The sequence below is a fragment of the Lepisma saccharinum genome, chromosome 2 (genome assembly GCF_977018435.1).
Source record: "Lepisma saccharinum chromosome 2, izLepSacc3.1, whole genome shotgun sequence".
Taxonomy (NCBI): Eukaryota; Metazoa; Arthropoda; class Insecta; order Zygentoma; family Lepismatidae; genus Lepisma; species Lepisma saccharinum.
In genome coordinates this window covers 7109022-7126074 of record NC_139230.1, presented here as the reverse complement: position 1 = coordinate 7126074, position 17053 = coordinate 7109022, and the positions used below count along the sequence as shown (strand labels likewise).

The window sequence follows — 17053 nt, the reverse complement described above, 5'->3', positions numbered from 1 at the left end:
CTGCCCATGCGCGTTATTTTTTAGTGTCCATCAATTTCATCATATCATCATCACTCATCCTCATCTTCGCGATTAGCCAAAAGTGGCAGAAATGCGAAGTAAAATAAACCAAATCAATCAATCAATCAAATATTCCCATCTTACTCCCAGAGACCTTGTAAATCCAATCCAAAATATACCAATAGAACCTGCAGTGAGTCTCATTTATCTCGTGCATTCATCTGACTAATGTAATTTTCTTACAATTTGACTTTAGAGTTGAACATAAAATGGCGTTGTGTTTGTGTTGCATTCGATATCACAATTAGATTTTAAGCAATTAATGTCCAATTATAAGTATACCTAATACATAGGTAAAAAATAGTTCCCCCTCTGATAAAATCGCAATTTGCACCCTGTTTAAATGTCTAGGAAAGATTTCATGTCACCTAGGAATGATATCGTGATGCGATGAGTCGAGAATTGTCACATCCTCATCTCGTCTCCTGTGTGGTGAGGTCCTTCTCGTTCTTGTTTGTGCTTATTTTCCTTTCGGTTTCTACTCTGAAGTTATGAAAACTTATTCCAAATTCACCTAATTCTCAGATAGGCTAATCGGCACTCTATTTTTTTAAAAATATATATCTTAATGTATAGGTTTAAGTATAGTTTTCCCAACACCCTCTTACAAATTTATGAAAAATATGGGTGAGGTACAGGAGTGCATTGTAACCCCCCCCGCCCCCAAGTTGGTCTGTCGTGTCTCGTCTCGTTCGTGTAAGTGTTCCGTTTCAGAAAATTCCATTATAAATATTCCAAAGAAAATGGGGTCAGTCATATACTCTTCTGATGAAGATTTGTATCTTATCTTCGAATCGACGCGACCACTGCTTTAGAAATGTGTACCCCCCTTTACGCAAAGCAGCAATAGTCTGCAGCGTAATTGTCTGAGAGTCAATCTGATTCCATCGTTCCACACACATTTTAAACAATTTTCATCTCCTTAAAGAGGTTTCCAAGAACTTAGGTCAATGAACTAACTAGTAGCAAGCACAATGTAGTATAATAAGTTTACAATTAAATGTTTGGAATTTCTGTGGTAAGGACTATAATGCTTAAAATTTATAAACAATAATACATTTTTTTATTGGGCGAATTGATAATAGGTAATTTTAACAGTAGCACCTTCCGTCTGCTGTCACATTACCAAAGGGGGGTACAGGGGGTACAACTCGATTTACGGATTTAAGGGGGTACAGTACCCCCCTTCAAAAATTTGCGGGGGTACAATGTACCCCTGTACCCCCCCGTTCCTGCGCCACTGGTGGTGGTGGAATAATAAAAACAATATATTGCATCATTTACCAGGCAGTAAAAAACACGATTTGTCAGTGTGTGAAACACGATTTCTAGAAATCATGAGTCACTTCGTGTTTAGCAATTATTACTATTATTAATAATAATAATATTTAATAGGATAGTAATACATACACTGTCCTCATTAAATACTTGATCTGGGGGGGGGGGGGCATGCAATTGGCATTGGAGAATGGGCATCCCTTTCTGGACCACTCCCAAATTTTATTTCTGGATACGCCCCTGTCCATCAGCTGACCAGTCTTCCCAAATTCCCCTTTCCTAGAGAAAAACTTGTAATTAAATAATCAATTGTCTCAAGAACACATTTTACATGCAGTATTCGAGGATACTTATTATTTATTTATTTAATCCAAGTTTCAGATGCAGCTGTTGTTGTGGCCATTTTACGCTGAAACTGTAATAGATAAACAAAAACAAGTCAAAATGGTTTTAGGTAAAAACAAGAAAGTTAAACATAAACATGACATGATATAAACAAGGAAACAAAGAAGAGATTTAAATGTGCATTTTTAGCGATGATCGGAAAGTACTTTTTGGGGGAGAAAATGTCAATGTTTGTGGGTAGTTTATTATACATAGAACTGGGACAGCCTGTGGAACAGAGAGCGCTGTTTAAGAGAATGCCTGGTGGTACAGTTGTGGAACAATTGAGCGTTTCTAGTCGATCGAGAGGGCACTCTGAAGTTGAAATTTGTTAGTAAAAATTCGGATCTTAATTTTCCATTGATGATTTTGTAGAAAAATTCCATGTCGGCCAGATCGCGTCTGGTCTACAGTAACTGAATGTTCAAAGTTGTCAGGATGTCATGTTTCTGAAGATGCCGTGGAGAAGAAAAAAACTCTATGACGAACAATGGCGGTAAAGAAGCTGAGGACAGAATCCACGTTAGAAAGATTGGTATTGGAAGTTTTGGCCCCATACTGGAGAGCAGTATTCAAGAATCGGAGAAATGAATGATTTGAAAAATAGGCTAAGGGAATATGAAGTATCAATTTCAGTGAATCTGTAAAGGAGGCCTAAGAGGCGCATTGCACTTTTAGTTGTAGCTGTGATGTGGTTTTTAAAGTTCAGTGTTTTGTTTACGATAACACCTAGATCTTTTGGGTCGTAACTGTAGTAATATAATTGTTTTCGAGAACATAATGCGAGCGTATTTTATTATTTTTTAAAGAAACTGTGAGGGAGAAATATTTCTGTGGTTTAAGTTGTAGTTGAGGTCATGCACACTGAACGGGAATGTTAAAAAAGAAAGAAAAAAAACACAACTTTTTACACGAACACACACAACACACACACACACACACACACACACACACACACACACACACACACACACACACACACACACACACACACACACACACACACACAAACACACACATATATATATATATATATATAATCCTCCTAGGAGAGTGTTTCTCAACCGCCGAGCCGCGGGCTGATACCGGGCCTTTGGCGTCCATTATACCGGGCCACGAGAGGTTCTTCTGAAGTTTGCGACTTGCAGCCCGAGCTGGCAACCGCCTGGAAAGATGGCCTTTCGTTCGGAGTTCACCAGCGATAAGTGGAAATTCTTTCTGGCACTGATGGTAAGAGTTTGAGTTGGTGTTGTTTATGTCCACTTTATGCACAGTAAGGCTAATCGGGACTGGACCTACAGTTTAAAATGGGATCCGAACCACTATGTGTCTGCACCGGGTATCAAAACCGGGACCCCTTGATTGCAAGGCAACGACGCTACCACTGCGCCATCGGCGCGGCCCTAGTGTTGGTAAGAAATCGAACACGCACCGAGGAGTCTGTGCTCCGAGAGGACTGTCAACCCGTGCAGCTTCGAAATCTGGAGGTTGACGGACAGGCACAATGGTCAATTAGTTTGCGTAGCAATCTTCATTAACAAGTATATTGAAGTGGAAATATTCTGATTAATTGGAATTTTTCGGTGTCCGAAATGGAAGATGCCAAATCAGCATAAGCGGCCCTGATTGAGCCTCGGTAAGACCTGTTCTTGTGTGTAGAGTGCCATGGAGGATTATATTTGCGATAATACCAGGCTCCACCACGTCAGAAATGTTTAAGGTTGAAGTGATCAAACTGAAATTTTACGTTGGTTCTCTTTCAGTGCCGCTTATGTGCAACTGCCAGCCCCTGAATAGTTGTGTGCATACCCCAGTGCGTGTGCTACACTGTTCCCAGACTGTAAGCTGGCACTGTGTTTATTTCACATGTTACACGCATATTGACGCCTTTCCCAAACACACCCTGTGTTCGGGAACTATGGAGAGAAATAAGTTAGACGCAAATACAAAACACTGATGACGGAGACAGCATCGTCTCAGAAAAGTTCAACAGGAATACAGAAACAGTATATTATTGGGTAAAGTTTGTTTGTTTTTCAGTACACTTTATGCACAGAGAGGCTAATCATGATTGGACATATAGTTTAAAGTGGAATCCGAACCAATGTGCAATGTGTCTCCACTGGGTATCGAACCCGGAACCCCTTTATTACAAGGTGAAGACGGATGTTAGGGGTAAATATCCTTGCTTGCTCCCTGGAAGAAGTCCTGCGATGTCCTTGGTCCCTGCATAAAGCGGTTCTGGGATTCACTCAGACAGGAGTAACCCTCGGAGGAAGGGCTGGTAAATGCGATCAGAGCGTGGTGCTGATCACATCGTCTCCACTATGGCCGGGATCGTAAGTGAGTGGGGCTCGCGCAGAGCAATGCACAGGGGTTAATTTTAACTTTCTTTTTACCCTTTTTTCTTCTTTTTTGGCATTAACCTGAATAACTGTGGCATAAAATATCCAAAATACAATGCTTCAAAATCTCACACCACAAATGGCACTTTTAAGTTCGTAGGAGTTGGCAACATTGGTCAAAGGCTTCCTTGCAGGAGTGGGCCAGTAGAGCACAGAAGCAGACGACGCGCTACGCTGGTACCGGGGTGCAGCTTGTGTCATTGTGCTGTGTATACTCTCTATTCCCTGGTGCTGTGTACCGGGGTACTACACATAGGAGTCATTTTTATCTGTGTAGTCCGATTTCTGTTGGGAAGACTTCTATCTTGTTGCTTATCATAATCATGTTCAAGTGCTACAGAAACTGAACGAACGTGAAACAAGAAGTTTAAGAAAAGGATAGCATCAATTTCCTGTGATAATATTTAATTTATATCAAGTAGAACAGTGTAGCCTACTTAATCAATATGCTTACGACGTTGGAAAAAGTTGGAATAGTGTGCATGTCTGTTTTAGGCTTTCAACTATTTCGAGCATTTTTCAAAATCGTATACCAGTCAATAATAGCTCCTGCTCTCAGTATGAATGTTGATATGAAGAAGATGGGTCAGTGGGCAGGTAAGCATAGAACCTAATTGGAATGAAGAAAGTGTGGATTTTTTAAAATGTTCAGTGTTAGTGAATATTGGTGATGCGATAAATAGTGGTTCCCAGGATAAGCTGTTTTTACTTCATGACCGGTTTATCCACATCGCTTTGTTTTGGTAGAAAATGAAAAGTTACACGTCAAAACACAACACAATCTAAATGTAGACGTGCAACATCACGTACTCTGATTTGCTATGTCATGGACTTGTTCAACATTCATTACGCCGGTCTCCGTGACAGAGTGATTAACGTAACTCTCTGCTAAGGCAGGGGAGGGAGCCTAGATTCCTGAGTCAATCTTTGTCCCATCCTCATCATCGCGATTAACGCAAAATAAAGGTAGAAATTGACGTCACATAACCAATCAACATTCATTACACAGTACAGAAAGACAAGTTTTAAAATGCTTCATTTTCTCATTTTTCAACAACAACTTTGCACAATAAAACAGGGCGGGCCTAAAATATTAACTGAAACAGGCATCTGTAATATTGTAATATTATGGTAATTAATATTCTTATTTTTTGTTAGGGCTGAAAGGACCTTGCCCTGCCAGAATTTGTATCATCCTGTTACCTTTTAGGCAACCCCTGTATAATTCAGCCACTATTATTAGGAGTAGCATGGTAAATCTGTCCACTCCAAAAACTAATTTTAATGGTCCAGTTTATAAGGGGTATTGGAGGGAATGAAAAATCAAGGTGGAATGATATGAAGTGAACCAGTCAAGAAAATATACGTTCGGGTTTTCAAAGCATGAAAATAAATTACTCCAGGTGCTAGATGGGGGCAATGGCGGTATGACTTGAGATGACCAGACCCCTCTCCGATTTTCTTCATATAGTCACTAATCACGAATCTGAAGTTAAAATTTGTCGGAAACGTCTAGAAATTGCGAACCATTGGCACGTGGTTAGGTTAGGCAAACATAGTTAAAATTTCGTGTCGTGGTAGTATCAGGATCTAGAAATTGCAAATAATTGCGAACCATTGATGCTAGCCCCACGAACCATTGGTGCTCGGTTAGGTTAGGCAAACATAGTTAAAATTTGGTGTCGTGGTAGTATCAGGAGTATATATATTTGCTTGTGAAACAAAAAAATTCACGAAAATAGACTGTTTCCATTTCGAAAACTAACGCCTTATTTTCGCTTATTTTGCAATTTCTAGACATTTCTGACAAATTTTAATTTCAGATTCGTGGTTAGGAGGCCTCAATTAGTGAGTATACCAAATATGAAGAAAATCTGAGAGGGGTCCGGTCATCTCAAGTTGTTCCGCAATGGCTTCTTGATCAACCCATCAGCCCCAGGGGTGGAGGATAAATATATAAATGTTCGTTTAGTCCAGTATGCATTTTGAAATGGGGCTTCATCTCCAAAATGCTCTCCCCCTTTTGCTGCACTCATATACTGTCTCTTAATTTTCTGCTCCCTTTCCCCTTCATTCTGGGTGCTGGGGCCGCTTCCAACGTTAGAAAAGTTCCCGGAATGAACCGGCCGGGGATCAAACCCGGGACCTTTAGCTTGGTAGTCAGACGTGCTACCGACTGAGCCACCGCGGCCATATATATATATTGTGTGTGTGTATTTGTGTCTGTCTTTCTGCTCCTTCCCTCCCACCAATCTGCAGTGATTTCGCACCCTGACACTGACACAATAGTAATATATGTATATATTACCTTACAACAATATATGATGTATTTTATTAAACTTTTACAGTACATCAATATAGCATATTGGTTAACAATGGCAAGCCCAGATTTTTCTAAAGGGGAGGGTTACAAATACTTTTTTTTAGTCAACCCTCATTTTGTCATCTTTACCTGCCTTTGATTTTTTAGAAATAATGGACCACAGAGGGGGGGGGGGGGTAGGTTATGAACCCTTCCTTGTGAATGCCACTGTTGGTTAATATACTCGTGACCTTTCATTTCATTTACTGTACAGTTAAACTGTAAAGTTCCTGTTTTCTTGACTGTGAAAAAGGCCAAGTTTGACTGCGTCTACTAGGCTCCATGCCAAAAAGGAACACTTAGCTGTGAAGTAATGTTGCCACCTGACTAGCAATCCTGAGTTCAAGTTAGAGGTTGTATAAAGAGTTCCCAGTACCGACCCCTCTTCCTTACAATGCACAGGACAGGTGTATACATCGCAGCGTTCCAACGTGAACGCGGGGATCTTAAATAGGGATGTAACTTGCCCCTCCCAATTAATACTATTTATGGTAGAGACATCCCTGAAAGGGCAGCTACAAATGTCTAAATTAACATTGATATAAACTCATGGTTAGGTTTTATACTGAACTGAGCAATGTGAATGGCAGATAAGGGTGAAGGATAGCTTACCCTGATCGGTTTAGAAAATAGACCAATAGCTCCTGCTTCTCCGACAATTCCAGGCAAAAAGATCCTGTGTCGTTCTCATGTGCACCTTTTTAATCCCCCTGCTTGGCCTCTCGTCACCTCTAGCCAGAGGCCAGTGCTCTTACCATTTCCTGTAAAAGTCTACACATTTCTACGCAGGCTCTGGCAAGGTCTGCCAGAGTCATTATTTCTTAAACCGAGCAGATACGCTACGACATAATCCTGTTCACGGAATTCTTCATCTGCATCTGTCTTGAATGCCTTTTTTTAAAAAAAACTTCTGTGTGCTGAATGTCCCTTTTCAGCCCAAGGTGTGTGTTTTTAGACATGGTGAATCCATTTTTACTTGTAACCTGCATATGGTGGCTCTGGGGTTCACTCAGCCTCTAATAAAATTTGTACCTGGGGGCATCCTATGGGGAGGAAAGGCACATCACCTTCTCAGTCACAGAGATCATGAATGTGTGGATCCCCTATCTCCACATCTCTCTATGAGTCGTCTTGTTGCAATGTGCAGAGGAGGGCTGTACTTTTTCTTTGTATCTATTGTTGTCACCAGTTACTCAGCTCTAAAAAGTACCCACTTTTTAGTGAAATTTAACAATATGTGTTTATCATGTTTCAGGAAATGGAAAATGTTGTAGCAAATTAATATTCTGAAACTGATTTATCGAAGTTGTATTAGTGTGTGTATTAATTTGCATTTTACTATGTTTCTGATTTAATTATATATTTTTATTTCTTCTTACAGTGGTAACTGGCTGCACAGACGGTATAGGAAAGGCATACGCTGAAGCTGTAAGTATGTTGAGATGACTACAGAATAATAGGGTCTGATGGACCTCTGTTCGAAAATATCTTTACAAATTCTTGTACAGTAGTCAAGAAAATATTCATATTAATTGTATAATTATGTAATTTTTTATAATGGAACACCTTGTAAATGCCATGTGAAATCTTGGAGATTTTTACATCTTCCTTGTACTTTTTCTAATTATTCATATTGATGGTTTAAATATTTAATTTATTTTTGGATTTCAGTGTTTCAGCATTTATTCATGAAGCAAAGATTATAGTCAATGACACATGGGTTGTTTGCTTATGAAGTGTAATTAGTAGACTGATTTTGTCACTGTGGTGGTATACATGAGCGTTTAAATTAATGCCAAAATGTAAAGGATATTGAGTTTATGCACTGTGTTAAGAGAAAGAATAGGATAGAATGAAATACTTGAAAGTATTCATACATTCGATGAAATAACAGAATAAGATTAGGATGGATGTTAACTTTGGGATTATCTTTTCTGTTTCCACTAGATAGAGCAGCAAAAATAAATTCTTCATAAGGGGTTCTTGATGTTTTATAATCATCCCATTGTATATTATACATATGATATTGCAAATTACTTGTATATTAGATGAGTTTATGCGTAATTACTTTCTTTTCTCATACAGCTTGCAAGAAAAGGCTTGGATGTTGTCCTGATCAGTAGGACCTTGAGCAAGCTCGAAGCTCTGGCATCAGACATAGGTAACTTTATTTTGTACCTGCATGTGTGAATAAGGATGTGCATGAACATACATACATACAAGTTCTTTTCTTTATTATAATTTAATTTAGTAAATGATATGAAGCTAAACTTCAAACCTGAAGTTTTTAGTAGTGTTTTCACTGATCCAAATTTAAATTAATTTTTCAAGAGATTTTTTTTGTCTTACTCATGCTGGTTTCTGTGCCATTAGGTTAATCATAATCATAATTGTTGATCCCAACAATTTCACTCATAACTACATTTCTGATCTTCAAAGTTTATATGGAAATTAATATGCACCGTTAATTAATATTAATATATCAACTATGGCATAATCATAAAGCATAATAAATGGCTCAATTATATATAGACTTGCCGTCAAATATAAAATTAGATTTAAATTAGTCATCAACCCCTGAGTGCAACGGACCTTTTGAAGCCTGGCGGTTGAAAAACACTGGCACTAAAACTGAAACTGAAGCAGAAGCAAATAAGACTGGCCACAAATGGCAGCAAAAAAAAAAATATATATATATAAATAAACAAATAAATCTGGACTGGACCTATAGTTTGAAATGAGATGCTTATGAAGATAGTTGCCTCCACTGAGATTGAACCTCAGACCCCTTCTTATTACAAGGCAACAACATTAGTTTATGCCACTCCATCGGCTCATTCATGATTATAAAAGGAACTTTCGATGAAAGAGCCAGCCTTTTTCCAACAGCAGTACTTGCAATTTGTTCTCTGTGATTCACAGGCTAAATTAAATCTTAATGTCTGATGAACTAGCTAACAATCTTGTTAAGTATAGAGAACATTCAGACCGAAGCTACACATGAAAGTGGGGAGTGTGGTTGGTATCACATTGAAGTGACAAGCAACATGGCCCCCCTTCAGTCTTTAAGCAAGCATTCACCATGCAGGCACAAACAAGACAGAGGCGACACAATGCATGCCATTAAAGGAGCTTTTAGACTGAAGCCACAGATGACAAGCGACACAGTCTCCTTCAGTATATACAGACTTGCATATGCAGCATATTTGCAGAAGATATAATTCAACATACACAAGTAATGCATACCTTATTACTAACTTTCATACCAGGGGGCGGCTCACAGGCCCACACTTTTTTTATCACTAAAATTCAAGAAACCATTTTATTATTGAATAACTGCTTCCTTTGCTGATTATATACGTATGTGCACAAGAAATACTATCACCAATAAAAAATAATAACCAATTATTGGACGAGTGTCTCACGTATATTTTATCATTCACTGAAACTCACAAAATCCATAATATTTTTTATTAATGCTTTTTTGTTTGTAGAAGTGCAGTTGTTTATTAAATATAATAATTACAATATTACTATCATTACCAACCAATTGTACACTGTCTCAAGTGAGACTCATTCAAAGATGGTGCCTGATATGATGCCCACCAAGTGCATTTTGCCTCATAATTACATTAGATTTATGTTTTTATGAGCAAAAGTAATACAGAAATATTGGGAACATCCTAGGGAACAATCTAATTTATTTTCAAACAGTTGGAAAATCTAAAAAAAATAGAGGTGGTGGGCCTGTAAGTCCTCCCTCGGTAAGCTAGGGTTAAAATTGTATCTGAACATGCAATATGTGTCCACTGAGATTGGCCAATATCTATCTCTTGGCTGCTACATCTTGTAATTTTTTTACCTAGTTTTAAAGTATGTTGCTAGAAACCTGTAAACTCATGACAATAGCTTTAAGTGAAATAGGTTAGCTATAATTGGTAAAAATCCTAAATTTCCATATATTTTTTTAAAAAGCCAATTTTTTATCGGGAAAAAAGCTGGCTTTTTTGCAACTCTACTTATAACCATTATATACCACTACTTGCTGCTCTTTTAACTCATGGGGGGGGGGGGGGCTCCCCAATTGTGCAGCGGTAGCGTCCAATCCAGATTAGCCTTACTGTGCATAAAGTGGACTTAAAACACCAAATCAATCAATCTTTTAACTCAACAGTATTATCAGACATTAAGAATGAAAGAAAAACAGTTTTTGTAACAGAAATATGTCATATGCAAGTGCATTTTGCATTTGTATAACTGATAACTTGAATACTTTAGAAGAATTTACATTGTTGAGTATTTTCCTAAACATCGTAGGTGCGTGAAGATCATATTTTGAATGGTGACCATGATTCCATAAGCATTAGGTGTAATCTTGCCAAGCAAGGTGTTTTTGGCAATTTAGGCTCATTGGTAATCAAGGGAGGTATTGTGACTTTACCATAATATTGGAAAACTGAATAGAAATAGAGGAATACTACAATGTTAATTCAATTATGATGTTCATTGCTTGCTAAAGTACTTGTGTATGCCTTAGCTGCCAATGCGGATGTTATATTGTTGACCGTATTGGAAGGTGGTGAGGTCCTTGAATTTCTGTTTACATGGCCGAGGACTTGCAGTATTTCAGTTTGTAAGTTTGAAGTATTTTATGTAATTATTATCATTTTGTTGTGTCAACCACTTTATTTTAGTAATTCCACACTCACTTTTAGGAAGGGCAATAATATTACTCACAGCAAGACTTTGCTTGAAAAATGTGAAATTCGCAATAAAAGTTTGTCATATATAGGAACTAGCAATTTGATCAATATGACAATAATAGGTAAAGGGTGTTTTTTAAAAAAAGATAATTGTATAAGTAAATTCTTGCCTTTGATGCAAGTGGTCCTGGGTCCAATCCCCAATGGTGTAGCTGTAGCATCATCACTAGAGACCGGATTTTAAAGGGAAAAGTTTTACTCTAAAATGGACAAAAAAGGGGAGAATTATTGCCAAGAAAAAAAGGAAATGAAAAAGGACTAGTTTACTTTTGTACTAAACATATTATTTTAATGAAAGCCCAATATATATCATTCATATATAAAAAAGGGATATACGTTAAATTTCGTATGAAGTAGGAAAAAAATGTGCAGTTGTAGTGTCATTGCCTTGTAATCAAGGGGTCCCGGGTTCGATACCCAGTGGAAGCACACAGTGGTTCGGATCCCACTTTAAACTGTAGCTTCATTCCCGATTAGCCTTACTGTGCATGAAGTGGTCTTAAAACAGCAACTCAATTCATCAATCAAACTCTCTTTTCCTTTCTTGAAGCCTAACAAACTCCATTAAATAATTATGAGATTGATGTACTTTCACCAAAAGTGATTCTGATATCTACAAAATCCTTATATACATTATTCTGTAAGTTATTTCTTTAAAGTGATTTAAATGTGCTTTTTTTTTAAAAAATCATCTGGATTTAAATCAATCCACTTTGCTGTGTACTAATTTATAAAAGTGTTTTCTTGATTTGTTTTTTTACATATGTGAACACTGACAATGTGTTTTATCTACTTGATCTCTTTTATTGTAGAGAGCACATACAAAGTAAGAACAAAAGTGATTGACATAGACTTCAGTGAGGGCCCCGAAATATTCACCAGGATAGAAAAGGAGCTGGCATCATTGGAAATAGGAGTTTTGGTCAATAATGTTGGAATTAGTTACCCTTATCCAGATTATTTCTTAGACTTAGCCGGAAAAGATAAGGTCTATCAAGACATCATAAGGATCAATGTTACGGCTTTGACAAACATGACTCAAATTGTGCTACCTCAGATGGTGGACCGGAAAAGAGGTGTCATAATTAATGTGTCATCCACGGCAGCTCTTATTCCAAGTCCACTTCTAGCTGTTTACAGTGCTTCTAAGGTAAGGTCTTGTAAGGATCACTTCTATCTAACATTTATACATTTTTCGATAAGTTCAATGGTTCATAATTACCTTGAAACAATGCACTTTGACACTATTCAGTTTCTTTTATCATCACATAACACATAAGATATCTCTATTGTATGGCTGTTGATTTTTGCTTCTATAGCAACATCAAAATACCAAATTCTACATAGTTTATACAGCATTTAGTGCATAAACATAATTAACATTGTACAAAGTAATTATTATACTTTTTTTTTAACTTTTAACAGAAAATTAGTTATGTAACATGAAATTTATAATTATATTGTGAGGATCCACGAGACCGTCACAGTCTTTGAAGATTTTAGTGGCTTTCAGACCACTGTGACAAGCGACACTGGGGTTTTGCACCAAAGTGACATGCAACATGACCACAACTGCACACACTGTAATAGTCACTTAGCCTCCAATCTGTAGAAAACCATTCACTGGGTGTGTGCAACCAACAGAGCTGACACGTTGCACATTGTTGAGAAATCGGTCCAGTCTGATTTACACTCAAAGGACAAGTGGTGTGGGTGGCTTGTTGTGTCAGTTCAGTATTAAAGGTTGCATTCATTTCTGAAGGTTAATTTCCAAATGCCACATGTTGCTTGTCGCTTCCATCTGAGAGCTCCCTTAGTAATTATGAAACATTGAAGAGCTACATGACTGACACAACTTTATTTTTTTTTTTAAATATTTGCAGCTATTAAATTCTCAACAGTGTTAGGTTAGATACTTGATTTATGTGAATCTGGGGTTGTTACTTTATTGTAAGAATATGAAATTTTGGCTGATACCAATAAAGTTTCGGTATAAAATTTACCATTACCAATAACAGATATTCTACCAAATGGTTCATTGATCTCCTTAATAAATGCATCTTTAAAGGTGACTGCAGTGCAAAAGTAGTTGAATATTTAGATATTTACTTTTTTAAAAAGTAGGGCATGGAGATCCATAAAAATTATAACAAAATGGCAGAATTTTACACTAAATTATAACATTTATAGATATATCAGATCGGTAAAATAATTGGTAGTCACTCAGTATTTGTACCAATAAACATTGGTCTTCTTCTGAAAGTAGTAGAAAATGTCTCTGATAAAATTACATTGTATTAAAAGGTTGAAATGTTTTAGTTAACAAAAAAAGAAGGTTAAATGTGGGCATGATATGTCACCATCATTGCAGTGAATTGAATGATGCTGATGCATTGTGCTCAAGTCACATCCTATTCCAACTTCATTATATCAGTACAAAGCTGGGCACATTTCGGGATCGAAAGTGGTATATAAAATGGCATTTCAGTGTTGAAATGTTGAATAAACCTAAATTTGATTTTAAAAACTACACTTATTACACAAAATAAACATTTTCCTTTTAATATTAGCACATTTATGTGGTTATCAGAGTGTTAATTTTCAGTGGCGTAACATGAGCATTTCGGAAGGGAACGCCAAGTTAGAAGGAAGGGTATGCCTTTTTTTTTTTTTTTTGCTTAAGAGTTTACTTATGGAATTAGCCGACATATGTATTGTCTATTTAAAATCACAATCTCATTGTGTTTATTACATTGAGTCAGCGGGGTTCCGATAAAACATGATCCATGCTTGGTTTATGTAGAAAATAAGATGCCTCAGTGTGCAATAAATGCTTGGAGCACTGTTGTTCTATACCATTTTTAATTAGATTGCTCAAGTCAGAAACATCGCACACCATTCTGAGTATTTTGCTCCACACGTAACACATGTGTAGCAAAACAATATTTTATAATCAAGGAAACCTTTTGGCATGACGCAAGTAATTAAAAAATTTACCTCAATCACAAGCGCCTTTAGAACAACAGTAGACTTCATTATTGTGGATGATACAACTATTGAATGATTTGGTTTATTTTACTTTGCTTTCTATCACTTTTGGCTAATCGCAAATATGAATATGAGTGATGAAGTTGATGTAGAGACACTCAAAAGAACAAACATGCGTAGGCTCGGGATTCGAACCAGAAACCTCTCGCACTGTGCAAAACACACTGACACGAAGGGGGTGGATGATCCAACAATCGTACACTCTACTGACGTAACAGTGCCTATTAGTAGTAATTCAGAGTTTCAGACCACTGTTTATTGTATCTTGAGAATGCTGATAAACATTTTAAAATAATTTTGTCAAGAGATCATACAATGTTAAGAGATTTGAAAGGAATACTAAACATTTCCGCTGGCACAATATTAGGAGTTAGATACTAACGAAAAAATATTTTTTAAAATAAATAGTTTTGTGGGTTAGGTGGTAGAGCAGCCACAGGCTGAACTTTTACCACGAGGACTTTATCAACTTGTTTGAGAAAAACTTTTTTGTTCTTTTTAGTTTTTAATGCACTTCACTGTTCTTGCGATAAATTACACGATGCAATGGTCATTAAAGAAAGATATGTCAGTCAATATTGCTTATTGTAGCATCACACAGCATGAGCAGAGGCACAAGCGCTAAAAAACGTGTAGGAATTCTACTTCTGTCGTCTGCATCGGAAGTACAGAGCCTTGAATCGGAAGGCAGGAAAGGTCACATGGCCCCTAGAACCAATCAGGTCTCCGTACGCCTGTGTATGGCGAGAGCATTTCGCCCGTGCTGTAGAGATCCAAGCCACAAGCTTTCCCTCCTTCTCTCTGCCTACAGGCAGGTATGGTCCTGTACGCCAAACCTAGCCGGCGTCCGCAAGCAAAGACATTAGAGAAATGCTACAAGGAGAGCTGTTAGTGGAGCGTTGTAGAGGGATCGCGAAAAATAGCTTTTATAATGCCATTTTGCTCAAACATGTATATAATTAGTCACGTTTTACTTTATATTTACAGCATTTACGCATTTTTAAAATTTGAAATCAGGGAACACCGGGCGTATGGGCGTATTAGGACGCTACGCTACTGTTAATTTTATTCCTGTGTAAAGGAGTCAAATTTTACTTCTCAAATGTTTACAACAGAATTAATCAATTTTCCATGATTTGCATAACTCACAGGATAATTTAGACTTCAGAAAGTGTCGCATTGGTAAATATACACAAAATTTAGAGTTTATTTTGAATTTTGCAGTTCGTTTCACATCATTTCGTGACAAAGCATGGTAGGAAATACACCTCACACCTTTCAAGAACATGAGAAATGAACATTATATATTGTGTTATTTCACACTTTGTATTTCCGTCAAAAACGAAATTATAGTGTATTGTAGAAGGTTGAGGTATTCTGTATATGCAAAGAAGATACTTATATCTTTGACATGCATGTCAGATTCTGCATGGTATCCTATTCTCTCTCCACACTACTATATGATAGTGTGACCAAGATCAAATGCTAGTTTCTTCATGTGTTGTCTATGCTTGCTTGTGTTACCATATTGTGAATGTTGTATATTAATTTCAGGCATATGTAGAAAAATTCTCTGAAGATCTCAAACATGAATATGGCAAGAGAGGTATAACTGTCCAATGTGTAATGCCTGGTTATGTGGCCACAAAGATGAGTAAAATACGTCGATCAACGTGGATGGCACCAACTCCTGCAAAATATGTCAAAAGTGCTTTACAAACAGTTGGAATCCAAGATCAAACTACTGGCTATTATCCACATAACTTATTGGTAAGCTCTCTTAAGTATATTTTTAACAATAAGTAATTTATTACTACAATAAAACCTTGATTCTAGTATCCTCTGACTTGAAATTTTTACGAGGGAACCATGGTTCCCATTAATGCATGGGTCTTGCTTTACATGTTTATAAGTCCAGAGTTACTAGTGTTAAATGTTAATGCTTCAAGTTTTCATTCTAGTGTACCTTTGCAAATAGATGTTATGTTGCATAATTATGAACATTTTGTGTTATTGAGACTATGAAGGTTTAATTTTTGATCAGGAAAATTAAATTTTCTTCATGAAGTTCTATAACTTTATATTGTTGAGAAGGCTAACACTTTTATTTTCATTTCTTTCTATCATGGATACATTTGATTGAGTGATTTTTTTTCCATTAATTTCAATTTTTTCTTACATCACCTTACATCATCACCCAAATATCCATGTACATATTTTTTAAACCAAACTGCCTACTTTCATATGATTTGCACATCCAAACCATTCTAATTTTTTTCAAACATTATATCATTTATTATATTTTTATTGTTAATAATTGTGTCCAGTTTGTGTTTTAGTTCATGTGTGGTCAGCATCTCTAGTTGGCCAAAATACTCTTATTAATCCCTTTAGTTGATGGTAAGTTTTCAGGCATGTGCTTTTCAAATGTGCAATGATGTACAAAAAATAATAGAGAGCTCAAGTTGGTTTTGTTTTTCAGAGAAATACCACACTTTTGTAAGAAGTTAAATATTTTCATTGCCCCTCCCAACTAGTATAGCTAGAAGACAAAGAAAATATATTGAAATTTTACCTGAATATATTAATTTGGTATTACATTTTCAGATTTTTCTGCTATGTTTTATACATTTTAAATATTTGTCCTTCTTTTCATTTATATCACACTTTTGTGATGCTTCAAAAGTAGAGCAGGGAATATATGCGGTTATTTGATTATAGCAATACACCAAGTGTAGTGTAAGATATACTTA

The 17053-nt window shown here is 36.7% G+C and overlaps 1 protein-coding gene across 1 annotated transcript in view; it reads left to right on the top strand.

Moving 5' to 3' along the window:
- The first annotated feature begins 4282 nt into the window (after positions 1 to 4282).
- Positions 4283 to 17053, top strand: part of LOC145983897 (very-long-chain 3-oxoacyl-CoA reductase-like) — a 30163-nt gene continuing 17392 nt past the window's right edge. Inside the window, exons 1-5 of the mRNA XM_083117001.1 lie at positions 4283 to 4724; positions 7871 to 7917; positions 8575 to 8650; positions 12065 to 12402; positions 15855 to 16070. Coding sequence (XP_082973127.1) covers positions 4574 to 4724; positions 7871 to 7917; positions 8575 to 8650; positions 12065 to 12402; positions 15855 to 16070 — 828 coding nt within the window. The 5' untranslated portion in view covers positions 4283 to 4573. The remainder of the gene's footprint in view (positions 4725 to 7870; positions 7918 to 8574; positions 8651 to 12064; positions 12403 to 15854; positions 16071 to 17053) is intronic.